This window comes from Lissotriton helveticus, chromosome 2_2, assembly GCF_964261635.1.
Source record: "Lissotriton helveticus chromosome 2_2, aLisHel1.1, whole genome shotgun sequence".
Classification (NCBI taxonomy): Eukaryota; Metazoa; Chordata; class Amphibia; order Caudata; family Salamandridae; genus Lissotriton; species Lissotriton helveticus.
Window position 1 is genome coordinate 494,044,171 of NC_136060.1, and position 18,991 is coordinate 494,063,161.

The 18,991-nt window shown below is 47.8% G+C and overlaps 1 protein-coding gene across 1 annotated transcript in view; it reads left to right on the forward strand.

Moving 5' to 3' along the window:
• LOC144821566 (ATP-dependent RNA helicase homolog DQX1-like) overlaps positions 1-18,991 on the forward strand; it is a 306,705-nt gene that overhangs the window by 212,797 nt on the left and 74,917 nt on the right. Inside the window, exons 6-7 of the mRNA XM_078678753.1 lie at positions 7,191-7,290; positions 10,722-10,880. Of these exons, the coding sequence (XP_078534879.1) occupies positions 7,191-7,290; positions 10,722-10,880 (259 nt within the window). The remainder of the gene's footprint in view (positions 1-7,190; positions 7,291-10,721; positions 10,881-18,991) is intronic.

Below are 18,991 nucleotides of genomic sequence, written 5' to 3' on the forward strand. Positions count from 1 at the left end.
AGACGGCCATCTTTGAGTAGTGCAATTATTGGAATTCACCGCTATAGATAATTCACTCAACAGGGGCTTGGGGCAGCCACAGTAGTGAACTGTTTCCAATCGTGGATTTTAAATCCACTTATACATAAACCAGGCATGCAATAGGAACCAATAAAGATGTATCAATAAGTAGAGTTTATGATCCTCTAAAATGTCTCAGAGAATTGAATATAAAATATTTCCTCAGTAGTTAGCCTGCTCTAAATTTATTTGCTCAATTTTAATTACCTTTGTGGACAACCCAATCATTGCTCACCCTCAGGGATCAGATATTGAGTGTGCTGCTCGTCTCAGTCCTCATTTCTTGATATGTGCAGGCGCCATCTTGGTACTGAATAGCGAGCAGGCCAGCACTTTTTTCTGATTCTAGGTGCCATCTTATCATACACGAATAAGCACTCTGGTATTGTTGCCTGATACTGAACACACTCTAGATGAGGCTTTCTACAATGGATTTCCCTCTGGGTAATAGGTTGTGCTGGGCTAGGAAAAAGCTTTCTTTTTAGAAAGAGAAATGATGGAACAAACTAATATAAGTGGATTGCGGAACAAATCAAAATTCACCCCAGAAAGCATACTGTTACCCACAGAGATCCTGGTATTTGAAGATCAGGTGCTGAGAGACTTAGATATATTACACATAACGAAAATCTGCTACAATGATAACTGCAGTAGACAAGAGAAACGTGCACTTAAAGATCGATCAGAAAATACGGCTATAATACTCAAACCGGCGGATAAGGGGGGAGGAATTGTTCTTTGGGATAAGGATAACTATGATGAGGCGGTGATACGCCAGGTATCCAACCCCATACATTATAGAATTTTAGAAAACAACCCTACACTTTAATTACAATCAGAAATTCTAGAAATTACCAAGGAAGGATTGGTAGAAAGATGGCTGTGCCAAAATGAATTTGATTTCTTAACAGGTTTGGCACGTGCGCAAACAGTGAAAGTGCGCCCCATTTCTTAGAATGCGCTGCCCCCAGAGCAGCCACAAACTTGTGCTACCCTGTGGCAGCGCATTCGAGAGAAATACGGAGCGGCCTTGAAGCAGCTGCTCGCTGTTTTCACAGTGCAAACGGCAACCCAGCTGCACTTTAGCACCTTGGCTGCGGCTGGAATTCCGCGGCTGGAATTCCGCGGCGGTGCTGAACATTCCGATCGCGGTCGTGGTCATGAGCCGCCATGAGCACCGAAGGGGTTAAAGGGGGATTGGAGAGCCCCTTACAGGTACGTGTAGTCAGTGACTGCTCCGTCTGCAAGGAGATGTCCGTGGGGGGTCCATGGGACACCATTTCTCCGCGCAGACGCAAAGAGATTCTCTCATTTGCATAGGCCACGCATCCACGTATCCATGCAAATGAGGGAACAGTCCCTGAAGATAGTCTGGGCTTTAAGTGCGCCAGCGCTATAGATATTACATAAGGGCCTGATTAAGCATCTGCCCCCTTCTGTAATCCAAAGTGCCCTGGGGATTTGCAGAGCGGGCGCAAACGCCCATGGCACCCCTGGGGCACTTTCTGTAAAACGGCCCCAGGTGCAAATTAAAGGCACACTATCCCTTCTGGGGAGAAAGGTAGACGACGTGGTGCTAGCAGCCGGAGCTGCCCACTTTGGAACTGGGGAGCCAGGTTTGAGCCTCTGCGTGGCCTCAATAACTTTCTCTGATTCTGGGCAAATCGTTTATTCTCCCCCTACCAAGAAAACAAAAAACGTAAAAAATGGTGGTGTTGTGTATGTAATGTAACTGGTGTTCATGTAAAGCGCGCCAATCCCTCGAGTCGAGTTTGCTCTGAATAAAACATGCTGGGTACAGTCGTCTGGATCACCCTGTCCTCGCTGCAGATGTGAACTGATGTTGACACCGGTGCTGATGGGACGGACTGCGCTAGTGAATGTCGGAGCTGCGTTTTGAAATCACAGCTCTCCCTTCCGTTGGAAGCTGGAGTCCTGTCAAAGGGAAGGCAGTGTCCCCTGCACCAGTGAAGTGTGTCACTTCACCCACCTGCAGGGTCCCTGGGACTCTGTTGACACCCTCCCATGGGACACCCTTGGGGCCCAACGGACTGTGTGTCACCTTGTGTGTGGTGTGCACCAATAGTATGTCTCCTGACTGCAAAGACCTTCCCTTCTTTCCATGGGGCTGGCAGACATTTTACGCCGGTGTGATCCATCCTCGAGAAGGGGCTGCACAGATGTGTGTGACCTCTTCTGTAATGCCACAGTGTCCAGGAGGGCGGGGGGTGGGAAGAGAGGGGTTGGATTCCAAACAGCAGCACCATGTGTGATTCAGTGCACATTTAGAAGCCTGGAAGAAGTGTGCATTTCTACCTGTAGGCCTGCTATGCCGCTGTTTGGGCCCAGTAGGGAGAGTACTGTGTGGCTTCTGGCAGGAGGGTAAACCTTCCGTTAGTGATGTGACATGGGGTTCGCAAAGTCTTTTCATGTCAGTAGATGGGGCCTCCTCTCACAGGTGCAGGAGTAAAGCATAGCACAGGAGTAGGTCACGCAGACTGAAATGACCTTCCTGAATCCCTTCTTTCTCTACAGAAGGTTCTGGGACCTGTTCTGTGCTTGTGATTATTCCTGTGCACCAGGTAGGGTTGTCGTTCACAAACTAAACCTTGTTTCGGTCGTTGCATCACCACTGACCCATGGTCCACACTGGGTCCTAGCGCATAGAGGATCTCTAAATGAGGTAGCGCTCTCTGTCCTTGAAGCTACGACACAGGCTACCACCCTCTCTACCTGTCTCCGACAGTCTGACTAGGGAACATTGGAATGTCTTGTTGTTATAAAACTACCCATGGTCGTCCCAAAGCCCTTATTCTAGAAGGGCGCAGCAGCCCTAGAGAACCATGGAAAAAAACATGAAGAAAATGACCTATGTGGTCTACTGAAACCCATCTACAGGAGATAAATTGATGTGAAAGATTGGGTGGGTTGGCCACACTTTACTTTGAAAGTTTGGAGCGGAAGATTGGGACAAGCACCACTGAATATCCCCTCTGTCCTGATAATGAAAATGTTTGATAGTTTAGCCACGCACGCTCTCCCCTTGACTCTTAAGGTGATAACCTCTCAGTTTTAAAAGTTGACTGTTACACATTTCAGAAGGTTTGGAAGGGAATGGGGGATCTGAAAGGAGCTGTGGTCAAGAGGAAGGGGTGGGACGGAGGGGCACAAACGCTTCGTGCTCGACATAAAAGAGTTCGGAGACCACTGTTTATTTGCAGTTGAATGAGTGGTGTGGTTGCCCTGGCTGGTATGGTTTCTTCCGTAAAGGCGTGACCAAGAGCATGTTACAGAAGCTCTACAGAACTTCGAGTCGTCGTTTTATGCTCGTGAGATGAGAATACTCTAGGATCCTGAGCAGGTTTCAGGATCCGGAATCGACACACCTTGAAGAGTGGTCCTTCTAGCTACGAGTACATGTCTTACTCACCCTTAGTTTTGTGCTGTTTGAGGTCTGAGTGTTTGGCGTGGGGGGTGAGTAATTTGTAAAAGCAGTTTCCGTATGATGCTGATATACATTTTGGGCCACACACAAAGTTTGCTATGAAATTTGTAGGTGATATTGTGGTCTTTGAAATACGTGTTCAGGAAAACCTGGCCATAAAACTAAATTATTCATTCATTTTTTCCCAGCATGCACAAAACATAGGCTTGAGGATATAAAATCAAAGAATTGTACAACTTTGGGTCTCTAGCCATGATCTCCTAAATGACACTGCCTTCTCCTAACATCCTTTAGTGTAAAGAACCAGCAATCTCTGTTTGATATTTACAGAAGTAACTACTTTTTTTTTAGTTTGTGTGAAATGAAGAACACACATTTCAGTTCCTAACACATGACCTGTGCGTGTGCTTTTATGTGAATGTAGGCACTGTATTCTCGTTTCGCATTCCTCGCAGATGGTTAAGGGGTCCTCAGTTTTCTGCCTTGAACACTGTGTGGCCTTGTTCAGGTTGGCAGACTACATCACTTCTGATCTGACTCAAATGGTTTCATGAGGAGCAAAGTAGGAGGTGCCCAGACCCTTTTTGGTTTCCACCAGTCATACTGTTTTCACAAAGATTTCGACACAGGAGCAAATCTGGAAGATTTCAAGCAAATAGAATCCGCAAAGATCTACCAATGTGTACTTCAAAGATGCACCAAGCTCGTGAAATATGTTCCCGGAATCTCCAGGGGTGCTCCAGTGGAAGTCGTTCTGAAGACCTTTTGGGGTGGATTCATGAAACAAGGTCCTCTGGTCATCTCTTAAAGGTCTCCAGCGGATGTCTTTGTGACTCAGTCCTGGGTCGTCTTCACTCTCTGAAGACCCTTGGGGTGGATTCATGATATGAAGTCCTCTGGTCCTCTACTAAAAGTCTCCAGAGGATGTCTTTATGACTCAATCCTGGGTCGTCTTCACTCTCTGAAGACCCTTTGGGGTGGATTCATGATAGGAGCTCGTCTGGTCATCTCTTAAAGGTCTCCAGAGGATGTCTTTGTGACTCAGTCCTGGGTCGTCTTCACTCGCTGAAGACCCTTTGGGGTGGATTCATGATAGGAGGAACTCTCCTAAAGGGCTCCAGAGGATGTCTTTGTGACTCAATCCCGGGTCGTCTTCACTCTCTGAAGACCCTTTGGGGTGGATTCATGATAGGAGCTCGTCTGGTCATCTCTTAAAGGTCTCCAGAGGATGTCTTTGTGACTCAGTCCTGGGTCGTCTTCACTCGCTGAAGACCCTTTGGGGTGGATTCATGATAGGAGGAACTCTCCTAAAGGGCTCCAGAGGATGTCTTTGTGACTCAATCCCGGGTCGTCTTCACTCGCTGAAGACCCTTTGGGGTGGATTCATGATAGGAGGTACTTTCCTAAAGGGCTCCAGAGGATGTCTTTGTGACTCAATCCTGGGTCGTCTTCACTCTCTGAAGACCCTTTGGTTTCCTCTGGTCACCTCCTAAAGGGCTCCAGAGGATGTCTTTATGACTCAATCCTGGGTCGTCTTCCCTCTCTGAAGACCCTTTGGGGTGGATTCATGATGCTCTGGTCCTCTTCTAAAGGTCTCCAGAGGATGTGTTTGTGACTCAATCCTGGGAAGTCTTCACTCTCTGAAGACCCTTTGGTTTCCTCTGGTCACCTCCTAAAGGGCTCCAGAGGATGTCTTTGTGACTCAATCCCGGGTCGTCTTCACTCTCTGAAGACCCTTTGGGGTGGATTCATGATAGGAGCTCGTCTGGTCATCTCTTAAAGGTCTCCAGAGGATGTCTTTGTGACTCAATCCTGGGTCGTCTTCACTCTCTGAAGACCCTTTGGTTTCCTCTGGTCACCTCCTAAAGGGCTCCAGAGCATGTCTTTATGACTCAATCCTGGGTCGTCTTCACTCTCTGAAGACCCTTTGGTTTCCTCTGGTCACCTCCTAAAGGGCTCCAGAGGATGTCTTTATGACTCAATCCTGGGTCGTCTTCCCTCTCTGAAGACCCTTTGGGGTGGATTCATGATGCTCTGGTCCTCTTCTAAAGGTCTCCAGAGGATGTGTTTGTGACTCAATCCTGGGAAGTCTTCACTCTCTGAAGACCCTTTGGTTTCCTCTGGTCACCTCCTAAAGGGCTCCAGAGGATGTCTTTGTGACTCAATCCTGGGAAGTCTTCACTCTCTGAAGACCCTTTGGTTTCCTCTGGTCACCTCCTAAAGGGCTCCAGAGGATGTCTTTGTGACTCAATCCCGGGTCGTCTTCACTCTCTGAAGACCCTTTGGGGTGGATTCATGATAGGAGCTCGTCTGGTCATCTCTTAAAGGTCTCCAGAGGATGTCTTTGTGACTCAATCCTGGGTCGTCTTCACTCTCTGAAGACCCTTTGGTTTCCTCTGGTCACCTCCTAAAGGGCTCCAGAGGATGTCTTTGTGACTCAATCCCGGGTCGTCTTCACTCTCTGAAGACCCTTTGGGGTGGATTCATGATAGGAGCTCGTCTGGTCATCTCTTAAAGGTCTCCAGAGGATGTCTTTATGACTCAATCCTGGGTCGTCTTCACTCTCTGAAGACCCTTTGGGGTGGATTCATGATAGGAGGTACTTTCCTAAAGGGCTCCAGAGGCTGTCTTTGTGACTCAATCCCGGGTCGTCTTCACTCTCTGAAGACCCTTTGGGGTGGATTCATGATAGGAGGAACTCTCCTAAAGGGCTCCAGAGGATGTCTTTGTGACTCAATCCCGGGTCGTCTTCACTCTCTGAAGACCCTTTGGGGTGGATTCATGATAGGAGGAACTCTCCTAAAGGGCTCCAGAGGATGTCTTTGTGACTCAATCCCGGGTCGTCTTCACTCTCTGAAGACCCTTTGGGGTGGATTCATGATAGGAGGAACTCTCCTAAAGGGCTCCAGAGGATGTCTTTGTGACTCAATCCTGGGTCGTCTTCACTCTCTGAAGACCCTTTGGTTTCCTCTGGTCACCTCCTAAAGGGCTCCAGAGGATGTCTTTATGACTCAATCCTGGGTCGTCTTCCCTCTCTGAAGACCCTTTGGGGTGGATTCATGATGCTCTGGTCCTCTTCTAAAGGTCTCCAGAGGATGTCTTTGTGACTCAATCCTGGGAAGTCTTCACTCTCTGAAGGGCTCTTTTCATTCTGATGATTTTCTGTGTGTTTGTAGCACCGGTAGTGAAGATTGTGACGTAATACTGGACGTTCAATCCTGTTGCTCCTTGGTAAGAGCTGTGTGTTTATTCATTGATGGTGCAGAATATACCACACGCATCTGTAGAAACTATTTACTTGTTTTTAACTGTAACTTTCACAGCACACTTAAAACACAATTTCTCAGGGTACTGCATGGCACGGTCTTGTCTCGATGAAAAATATTTTTCCTTCTTGATATATTAACTTAAACATGCCAAAGGAAGACCCACTTCTTGAGACTGAATTGGCCAATGGAGTTGGGTGAGACAAGGGTAGAGGTAATACGTTGAGAGTTGAGTTTGAAGGCAGATATCGGCTGGAGTTTAGTTGTCTTAATTGCCCCAATGTTATAGGATGTTGTATGCATTACTTTACTTGTATGAAACATTGATTGCCCACATTAGAAATGTGTCTGTCTCCTGCTGCTTCTTTCCTCAGTGCACTATAATTCTACTCACCTGTCTGCTCTGCTTCTCACACCAGGTTTACAATCCCCGGATCCGAGCGGATTCTCAAGTTGTCAGACCCATCAGTAAGAGCCAGGCGGCGTTGCGAAGGATGCGGGTGCTTGGAGACTCGCCAGGTGAGAAGCACAGCTTTAATCCTTCTGAACACCTGATTTTGTGCTAAGAATTGCAAACTCTGGAAACCTACTTCAGAATGTAGTAATGCGTAGTGTCAGGGCTTGCATTCAAGTGGCTCAAATATGTGTTGAGCAGGTGAGCAGTGTGACACTGTCCCTGTGATAAGAACTGTGAGATCACTTTGATTTCCTGTGACGCTTGTCCTTGAGAAGTTTACCTGAACTACTACAGTGATGTTTGGAAGCTCACGTGGAAGGATAGAAGAATTCAGTTGTGAACTTACAACCCATCATTGCCTCGTTCGTGGATGGCAAGCTTCGTTATTTTCACCTTTAGTTGTCTCACAATAAATAGACATGATATTTTACAAATGTTACGAATGACTTTACTGTTCATAAAATGTAGTTTGGTTAGCAGTACCTCCAGCTGTAACATGTAGGCATGGACTGTAGTATATTGTTGCATTGAAAATAACTGGAATAGTTTCCATACTCATCGTGTGAGCGAACTCCATGCTCCCTTGGTGCAACCATCTTGAACCACCAGATAAAAAGGTGTTGAGGACCCGGGCAACCTTTTTTGCCAAAGGTTGTGATTTCTCTTCAAGGTGGACAAACCATCACCCTTTCAAGATTGTTTGCTCCGCCTCACAGCTTCAAACAAGAGGAGAGAATCCCTTAGCTGGATCCCAAGAAAGCATTTAGATTTTACATCAATCACACCAAAGAGGATCAGATTGTTGTGGTATCCTCTGGGCCAAAGGATGGCAATGCAGTACAGAGAGAGTCTGACGGGGTGGCTAGCCCTGTGCATTAAAGTCGACAAAGCATTGGTCAAGAAGCAGCCTCCAGAAGGACTGATGCCCATCCTGCCATGGCCAAGGCTGCTACCATTGCATTGGCACATGGAGTGCCCGTTCTTGATATCTGTCAGGCCGCAGCATGGGCATCAGTGCACACGTTCACAAAGCACTACTGCGTTGATGGCCAAGTCTGATGGGACGAGCATTTCACCCGTTCAGTCATGCTGGATTTTTTGGTGTGAGACAATTCCATTAATCGACGGCCTTAAAAGGTTTTTCTTTGGTATCTATTCTAAAGGTGAGGAATCTGCAGTTAGTATCAATCAGAAGATCCCTACCTTCGACAACGCTCTTTCTGGTGAATACTCGATCTAACCGCAGACACCTCACTGCCCTCCTGCCTCCCATTTCTTTGGAATGGTCTCTTGATCCCATCCAAGAAAGTCCTAAACTAGAGATCCGCACACTGGTACAGTAAATTAATAACACAAGGCTTAGAGTGGGATTTGTGTATTTTTTATTTATTTTATACAAAATATTTAAAAGGAATTTCAATAAAATCATTTTAGTTTAAAATACATATTTGAACTGTAACTGATACAAATGAATTAATAGACAAATATTTATTTAAATCAAAAAATTAGGGATAATTCAACGAATTATAAAATATCTAATAAAAGAAAAAATAATAAACAAAGGAAAGAGTTACAGTTGAGAAATTTAAAAACTGTAAGAGCAGGAGGAAGGTAACAATTTAATAAATGTAATTTATATTACTAACACGAGAAATGGAATAACGGACTAGGAAAATTACGTGACAGTGACAAGAATAGAGGTATTGGTTAACCTTACTTTTGCAAGGAAAGAAAAGACATGGCAGTAAAGGAAAGGATAGGTTCTGCAACAAAATATTCATCAGGTTTGTAAAAAAAATGAAAGTCCACATTTTTCATAGGTTCAGGCTCCAATGAGATGTTGATGTGGGGATTGCACCAGTATATAGATTTGAATGGGCCAAAGAAAACCAAGTGTGCGTCGGGTGACCGAAGCGGTACTTGCGTTTGTACGACCTAATGCAAATTATTATTATTATTTTTAAGTTTACGAATATTGGTGCGCAAACACCCTGGCATTGAAAGGTTCACTACGGTTCTCAATGGTTTTTATTTTTCATAAATTTGCCTATAGCCCATCTTCCTCTGATATGAAGCATATGTCTTCTTAGTCACTTGTGTACATGAGAATCTAAAGCTCCCCCCAGTCACAGCCACCATTCCCCCCCATCTCCTTCCCCCCCATCTCCTTCCCCCCGCCCGAGCGAAGGATTGGTTTATTGGTTTATTTTGTACCTGATAGGCCTGTCAGTAGTAGGTTAAATAGGTGCAGTGTATGGCTATCCAACTAGAAGGAATATTTGGCACCGCTTTGTTAAATATGTTTGTGTCATTCCCTGACAATTTAACAAGGAGTAATTCATAGAATGTGAATCTAGTGACCAGGGGTCCCCGCGAATAAAGGAGGGCGCCCTTAGCCGCTCCAAGTGCAGGAACCTAACAAGTGGGAGTCCCTCGTCTGTTTTCAGGATTAGAAGGGGGTCGCTGGCTGGTGACGACAGTGGGGGGCGCCTGGAGGCTTATAAGGCACCTCAAGAGGGCAGACCAGCCTCTTTCTCTCCACCGCGTACCAGCCTGAAGTCTACATCAAATATCCACCCACCCATGGATGGAGGGGGAATTGGAGGAATGTATTACAGAAGAAAAAGGGGGCTACCCAAAATTTGGACTGATATACAGAATTTCCCCTTGAAGGGGTGATTTTGGGTGGGCACTGGGCAGGCAGGAGGGGGGTCTTACCTTCTGGTGGTCCTGGACCTTTCTGCCCTACCCCGGAATGCCCAGAGTGGAACTTTTGGGGGTTTGGCCTGGTGACAGGTACCCCGGCAGGGACGAAGCGCTATGCGGTGCCCTGGTATGTGGAACTGCGGGTATAGCCCATCCCTCTGTGTGATGGAGGAGAAGTTGCTGCAAAGTTATGCCCCGGATGAAGTTGAGGACGGTGAGGAGGATGATGGGTTGAGGACTTGGGTGATGGTTATGGAAAAGGGGCCTGCTGGCACTTTTGCATTCCGAAGTGTTGCCAATGGTTTTATTGCTTGCGCAATCCTGGAGATGTTTTGCTGAGCTCGTACACTATTCTCAGAACAATAATGCCTTGAACTGATTTTACAAGTGCATCCTGAAGTGTTGCACTGTATTGGGTGGAGACAACTGTTTTTAATGTCTGTACAATCGTTGGTCTGTTTTGCTAAAGCTTATGTACTGTAACCTCATGACAATGTATGGCCGATCTTACTATATTCTCATAACAATTATATCATTCCTCACTGAATAAATATGACTGGAATTAAAGGCTATGCCCTTGGTTCAACCACATTAATTGCAATTAGCTATCTCATTGGGAGTTGTTTCCGTTGGTGGGGCACAAAGAGCTTCTGCTCTCGAGCACTGTAGTAACAGGTAAGTAACATTCTATTTCCTGTCTTCGTCACGTGCACGTCCTGTGTTTCCCCCCCACCCCCGCACTCCCCCCTTGGACTCTGCTAAGTCTTGTCCCTTTTTTATTTCCCAGGCACCTGCTTCCGGTTGTACACTGAGACGTTCTATGACACGTGCATGCCGGACTTCCCTCCTCCGCAGGTGATTGAAGCCAACCTCAGCCACCTGGTGCTGCTGCTGAAGAGGCTGGACATCGCCGACATGGGCCAGTGCGACTTTCTGGACCGGCCGGGTATGTTTGCAGGGCTGGGGGTTGGCTCGTGGCCTGCTGGCTTTCTTGTCCCTCTGTTGAATCAAAGCTTCTCTGAGCAGTTCAGAGCCGAGGACTCCACTGTAGTCAGGCTGGACATCGCCCGCATGGGGCAGGGCGACTTCCTGGACCGGCCGGGTCTGTTTGCAGGGCTGTCCTTGGCTCACATCTGCCCTCAGTGTTGGATAAAAGCTTCTCTGAGCCCGTCAGAGCCGAGGACTCCACTGTGGTCAGGCTGGGCGGCCGACACTCCAGAGGCTGTCGTCTCCATCCACCTAGAGGGTGATATCACTGAACATCTCCGGCCAAACATGGAAAAATATGGCTGATGTTGCATTACTTTTCTTAACAACCCGTTCAGCCTGTCTATTTATGTTTTATTCCTCCCTGTTAAGTGAGGAGCAAACGATGAAAATTAAAAAAAAAAAAATTCTTTGATAGGTTCTTAAAAAGGCCCACGGCCCGTCAAGCTCCAACCAGCCAACAACTCAGTCAGATCTCGACATGAGGTAGAAACGGGCAGTGAGGCGATCAGAAGTAAACCTAACCGGGCTCGCGCGCCCCACTGCAACTTGCTTACATTGCTACACTAACACATGTAAACCAATACAAGGTGCACATATATAAACAGTAACAAGTAGCAGAATAACATCACCTTCCCCTTTAACAACACAAAGAATACTATAGAATAATGAAGAACAACAATGAAACCCTTCTAACGTAAATAAAATTCCTTGTAACAGGAAAGCACAAACCTTTCCAGTAGGAAAAGGTGGTGTCAGTGGAAGGAAACTCAACTAATACTTTTTCAGAACCTACAACATAATGTTCCGGACTTTGTGGAAATGTAGAAGGTGTGATGACTGGAGGTACCTGAGGGTCTGACCTCCAAGACGCGTCAAGAGACGTTTAATGACTAACCTCATCACCGTGATACCCGTTGACCCCTAACATCTTACTCGCCCAATCAGGTGAAACTTTAATTAAACTCCTCCACCTCCACTACCCTTCCCCCAAACTCAAAGCAGCTCCTTAGAGTTTTGAAATTTAGGCAGGAATCGCGAACTGTGATTCCCCTTTCGTAACTCTGCTGGGCGTCTCAATTAAAACCTGGTCACCAATGTTGAGGTCAGCATCTTTCACACAATGTTTCTTGTCCAGCCTGTTCTTGGTGTGATTTTGTTAATTTACAACTTTTGAGACCAACTTTTCTTTAGTAACATGAAAAGTTCGAGGCATGTGGGCTGCTAAATTCATATCTTATGCATAGATCGCCTCCTAGTGTTGGGTCCGGATGATTGCACATTGTTGTCCTGGAAGAGTCTTCGAAGTATCACGAGATAGGTGGCTCCTCCCCTGGACTACAGTGCGCATGGGCATCGACTCCATCCCCAGATTGTTTTTTTCCGCCATTGGGTTCGGATGTGGTTTCGACGTCTCCGTGTCGGAACCGAAAACAACTTTGTTCTTAAGGCCAAAAGGCCTTCGTTACCTGCGTCGGTATTGTTTGCGTACGGTCTCGAGCGTCGTCCGACTCTCTGAGCCGGACATCTACGGAGTCAAGTAACTTTTCGATCGAGGCCCTCTCGTCGCAGCAAGACCCGACGAACTTAATATGGAGCGGAGCCCGTTCAAGTTCTGCCCCGTCTGTGGATCCAAATATCCACACATCGATGTGCATCCGGTCTGTAATAAATGCCTATCTCCGGACCACAACGAAGAAAACTGCATGGCCTGCTCTAAGTTCAGGTCCAAGAAGACGCTCAAGCATCGGCGCCCAGCGAGCGGCGCCGGCACCCGACGACATATTCGACGACCCCGCGGAAGAAGGCGGCAGCCATCATCTCCAGATTTCACCACCGTCGACGGAGGTCCAAGCCGATCCCGAGGAACATGTCGAGGGACAGGGCCACGACCTTGAATACGTCGAGGAGGTAGGGGACGACGAAGAAGTTTATGGGGCCGCGGAAGATAGCTCAGAGGAAGAGCTATGCCCCGAAGTCTACATTATTGAGGCTCAGGTCACGGGATCGCCACTCGGCCTTACCCACGACCCTGCACCGCTATCCCCGGCCCCGCCTTCTGGCCCGGCCACGGACACTCAAGCGGAGCCGCCATCTCAGATATCGAAACCGAAACCTTCGGATCCGACGGCACCAAAGATGGCCGACGTCCAGCCAAAACCGAAACCTTCGGAATCGTCCAACCCTAAAATGGCCGACGTCCAACAAAAGGTATCGAAGCCTGCTCCTTCATCGGCTCCGTCGCCCTCAGGCCCACCGAAGTCGAAGAAGGCTGTCGAGTCGACAGCGTCGCAAAAGGTGCGGAAGGAACCATCCTCTAAGACGGCCGTCCATCAAGTGTCAAGCACAGTTGTTCCGGCACGGACGTCTAAGTCTGTTGACACGCCTTCGGACGCTCCTACGGCGCCGTCAAGTAAACGCGCAGTCGAATCAAAGTCGACTAAAAGCCACGGCCCGAAGGCCGCAGGCACTACGGCAGCAACGGCGTCGGCGCCAAAGACTCCAACGGAGCCACGACACATTGCAGCCGAAGATTCGTCGAGGCAAATCTCGACCACACCGGGGGAGTCCGACGCCACCGAATATCGGCCGTCGGTTACCAAACCCTCTGCCTCCTTCACAAAGCAGGTGACCGACTCCCTCAAACGTATTCGGGAGAAGACTTTGTCGTCAACGGCACTGCCTCCAAAGACCTCGACCAAGCTTCTCTACACTCTGCCACCTAGGGTGGCACCAAAAGCATTTGCACCAAAATCGGTGCCGAAAATCGCTAACACGTCGGATCCTTCGACGCAAAAGGGACGCTCGGATCAACATCAAGCCTCAGAAGACCATTCTGAGCATTACATCGATGCCCAAACAGGGAAATTGACCCTCTACAAGAGGAAAATCACTTCCCAACCACTGGAATCCTATGTTGTTCCACTAAAGAAGAAGAGGCCGGAACAGGACATTCCTGCCCTTGTTGAACCTATTCTGCCACCACCAAGAAGAAGTCCATCTCCTTCACCCACACAATCAGGAGGAGAGGATGATGGACAAGATGACCAATACAATTTCCCAGTTGACAATGACCCTGATGTTCTGCAGGACTCATATGACGACACTGGGGACCAAGGTGGACATCAGGTGGTACAAGATCCACAAGGTTTTGGGACACGTACATCTCCAACAGAGGATTCTGCAGCATTTAATGCTTTAATAGAACGGGCAGCAGCAAATCATGATGTGGACATGCATGCTGACCCGGTGGAGGAAGATTTTTTGTTCGACACTTTCTCTGTCTCTGAAAGAACAGTTAAGATACTTCCTATGCTCAAAGGTGTCCTTAAACATGCCCCGGAGATCTTTAAGGAACCTACCAGGGCAAGAGTGGTGAACCCACGTATCGAGAAAAAATACAGGCCAGCACCTGGAGATCCTGCCTATATTCGGGGACAGTTGCCTCTGGACTCGTTGGTGGTCGCCAATGCCCGCAAGAGGACAAACTCCCAAACGACGGGTGAAGCTCCTCCCCCAGACAAGGAGTCGAAAGTGCTTGAGGCATCCGGCAAAAGGGTGGCTGCGCAAGCTGCCAATGTATGGCGTATAGCAAACACACAGGCACTATTGGCACGATACGATAGGGCGCATTACGACACCCTAGAACAGCTCCTTCAACACCTACCTGATGAGTTTAAGGAAGCAGCCGAAATGCTCATACAAGAGGGAAAGCTTATCTCAAACGCTGCAATAAAGTGTGCACTTGATGTGGCAGATACAGCGGCTAGGGGAATTAACACTAGCGTCATGTTAAGGCGACAAGCTTGGCTTCGTATATCTGGATTTAAGCCTGACATTCAAACTACAATCCTCAACCAGCCCGTCAATCCTGACAGACTGTTTGGTCCAGATGTAGACACCACCCTTGAAAAGATTAAAAAGGACAACGAGACTGCTAAGTCCATGGGGGCGCTTCAGTCACAACAATTCAGGGGAAGCACTTTTCGTCGCTCAGGAGCACGTGGTGTTACCAGAGGACACTTGGGTCAACAAACACAATTCACAAAGGGTGGTGCGCAATCCTCGTACCGCAAGCAGGGTAGAGGGGGTTACAGAGGTAACAGTGCCAAGGGCAGAGGCAGAGGGAACAACAACTCCCGTTCCTCTGCCGCCAACAAACAGTGACTCTCTGTCACTGCCCCCCGACCATACAACACCTGTCGGGGGGAGACTCCAGCAGTTCCTGCCAGTCTGGACGTCCATCACCACAGACAGGTGGGTGAGAAAACTTATCCAGTACGGTTACTGTTTGGAGTTAACATCCACTCCTCCCAACATTCCCCCAAGACACCGTCCTATGTCGGCAGAGCACTTGCACTTATTGCAGCAGGAAGTACTGGTGATGCTGCAAAAAGGCGCAATCAAGCTCGTACCAGTGGAAGAGGAAGGCACAGGGGTCTATTCCCTGTACTTCCTCATCCCAAAAAAGGACGGATCCCTCAGACCTATTCTGGATCTACGCCCCCTCAACATGTACATACTGTCGGAACACTTTCACATGCTGACACTGCAACAAATCCTTCCCCTGCTCAATCAAGGGGACTTCCTAGCAACCTTGGACCTCAAGGATGCTTATTTCCACATCCCACTCCACCCATCCCACAGAAAATACCTCAGGTTTACCATTCAAAACAGGCACTATCAGCTCAAAGTCCTACCCTTCGGGGTGACTACTGCCCCCAGAGTGTTTACAAAGTGTCTGGCGACAGTGGCGGCGCACCTCAGGAGACAGAACATACATGTCTACCCGTACCTAGACGACTGGCTTGTTCAAGCAAAGTCGCAACAACAGTGCGCCGCGGACATGTCCCACACTATTCAACTCCTTCACAGCCTGGGGTTCTCGCTAAACTACCCGAAGTCGCACCTTCAACCAAACCATGTGCGGCAGTATCTGGGCGCGACAATAAACACCCTGACTGCTATGGCTCAGCCAAACCCAGTCAGAATCAACAGTATTCAGTCGCTGATCCAAAAGTTCAGACCGCAACACTCCCTGCCAGCGAGAGTGTTCATGCAGTTGATAGGCATGATGGCCTCCTGCATCTTCATAGTCCCGCACGCGAGGTTGCACATGCGCCCGCTCCAAGAATGCTTGGCAAATCAGTGGACACAGGCTCAGGGACAGCTGACAGACCTAGTGTTGGTGACCGGTCGGGCATACAACTCTCTGCATTGGTGGAATCCACACAACCTTTGCAAGGGACGACCGTTCCAAGAGCCAGTGACACAGATAATCCTAACAACGGACGCATCTCTCCAAGGGTGGGGAGCTCATGTGCTCCACTACACTGTGCAGGGACTGTGGTCCACCCAGCAGCAGAAGTTGCACATCAACTACCTGGAATTGATGGCAATCTTCATGGCGATAAAGTCCTTCAAAGTACATTTGTGCAACAAAGTCGTGTTGATCCGGACGGACAACATGACAGCCATGTACTACATCCAAAAGCAGGGAGGTACTCACTCACCACAACTGTCTCATCTGGCTCAGAGCATGTGGAAGTGGGCCATTCAGAGGAACATTTTCCTCATGGCGGAACACCTCCCGGGCAAGGACAATCAGATGGCGGATCTGCTCAGCAGATACAGCCATCAAATGCACGAGTGGGAGATACATCCATCAGTACTCCACCCGTACTTCCAGCAGTGGGGTCATCCAGAGATAGACATGTTTGCCACAAGGGAAAACGCAAAATGCCAAAGCTTTGCCGCCAGGTTCCCTCACCCGGAATCGCAAGGGAATGCGATATGGATGAACTGGTCAGGCAAATTTGCGTACTCTTTTCCCCCAGCGCCTCTCATTCCGCTGGTGGCAAGAAAGCTAAAGCAACACTCGATGACTCTCATCCTGGTTGCTCCAACATGGGCACGCCAACCATGGTACACCACGTTTCTAGAACTTTCCGTGGTACCGCATCAAAGGCTGCATCTCACATCCAGGCTCTTGACGCAGAACCATGGCGACATTCAGCATCCAGATCCGCGACAGCTCAATCTGGCGATCTGGCTCCTGAAGTCTTAGAATTTGGCTACCTCAACCTGCCTCCAGAATGCATGGACATCATCCGGGAGGCAAGAAAGCCCACTACCCGAGCTTGCTATGCAGCAAAATGGAAGCGGTTTGTCATGTACTGTACAGACAACAATATCAACCCGCTGGATGCATCCATTCCTAACATCATCTGCTATTTGTTACATCTTTACAAATGCAATCTAGCGTACGCTTCCATTCGGATACATTTATCCGCCATAGCGGCTTATCTCCAGAATAGGCAACACCTCTCTGTTTTCAGGGTGCCTGCCATTAAAGCCTTCCTAGAAGGACTGAAGCAAGTCATTCCTCCAAGAACACCACCAGCTCCAGTGTGGAACCTCAATGTGGTCCTCACTAGGCTGATGGGCCCACCTTTTGAGCCACTGCACTCCTGCGAGATTCAGTTTCTCACATGGAAAGTGGCTTTTCTCATTGCTATCACATCGCTCAGACGTGTAAGTGAGCTGCAGGCGCTCACAATCCAAGAGCCATTCATCCAGATACATTCCAACAGGGTAGTGCTCCGCACTAACCCCAAATTCCTTCCTAAGGTGGTGTCACAGTTTCATATCAACCAAACTATTGACCTTCCTGCATTCTTCCAAAAACCACAAACCGTAGCAGAAAGAATGCTTCATACATTAGACGTTAGGAGGGCGCTAATGTACTATATTGACAGAACACAACACTTTAGAAAGACACAACAACTCTTTGTTGCCTTCTCAGCACAGCACAAAGGCAACCCCATTTCCAAAGCAGGAATAGCCAGATGGATTGTTAAGTGCATTCAAATCTGTTATCAAAAGGCTAAACGTACTTTAACAATACCCCCAAGGGCGCACTCCACACGCAAATTGGGGGCCTCTATGGCTTTCCTGGGGAACATTCCCTTGGAAGACATTTGTAGAGCAGCCACATGGTCTACACCACACACATTTACCAAACATTACTGTGTAGATGTGCATTCAAAACAGCAAGCAGCTGTAGGACAGGCTGTTCTCAAGACACTTTTTCAAGCTTCTGCAGCTGGCACGGGCAACCGCCCTTAATGGAGGGACTGCTGTGTATTCTATGCATAAGATATGAATTTAGCAGCCCACATGCCTCAAACTGAATATGCTACTTACCAGTATGCATCTGTTCTTGACATGTAGGGCTGCTAACATTCATATCGCCCGCCCTCCTCCCTGGTGCCCGTAGCGGCTGCAGATACTCTCTCTGTATTCATCATTAGCATGGACATCCTTAATACTATTTCACTCCATCTCTGCCACAATGGCTAAAAACAATCTGGGGATGGAGAGGATGCCCATGCGCACTGTAGTCCAGGGGAGGAGCCACCTATCTCGTGATACTTCGAAGACTCTTCCAGGACAACAATGTGCAATCATCCGGACCCAACACTAGACGGCGATCTATGCATAAGATATGAATGTTAGCAGCCCTACATGCCAAGAACAGATGCATACTGGTAAGTAGCATATTCATTTTCTTCTATTATGATCATAATCCAATCACGACATAAATAAGATTCAGGTAGTCTTTTGCGAAGGAGTATGAGACGAAAAGCCCGTAGTGCTATGTAGTGTAACCTGGTATGACCATAATGTACGTTTAAGAAAACCTTCTACCTCAACCCCACTTACAAGTGCGGTTTGAGTAGCTTCTTTAATAAATCTATTCACACGTTCGACCAAGCCATTCGAGTTAGGTGAATATAATGCAACCTCAAGATGCTTAATGTGAAACGAATCAATAACATTTTTCATTTGCTAGGAGGTGAAATGTGTGTTGTTATCTGTGACAATTTCCCTTGGTGGCCCTTCAATATGAAAAATATTGTTGAAAAACTCGATAACTGAGTCGGTGTTGGGAATGGGTGTGAAATCCGTCTTGAAAAATAGTCTTGAAAAACCGTCTTGAAAAATAGCTACTAATAGGACTAATTTTTATTTTTAATTTGTGGTTAGCAAACTCAAGAGCCACTTTTT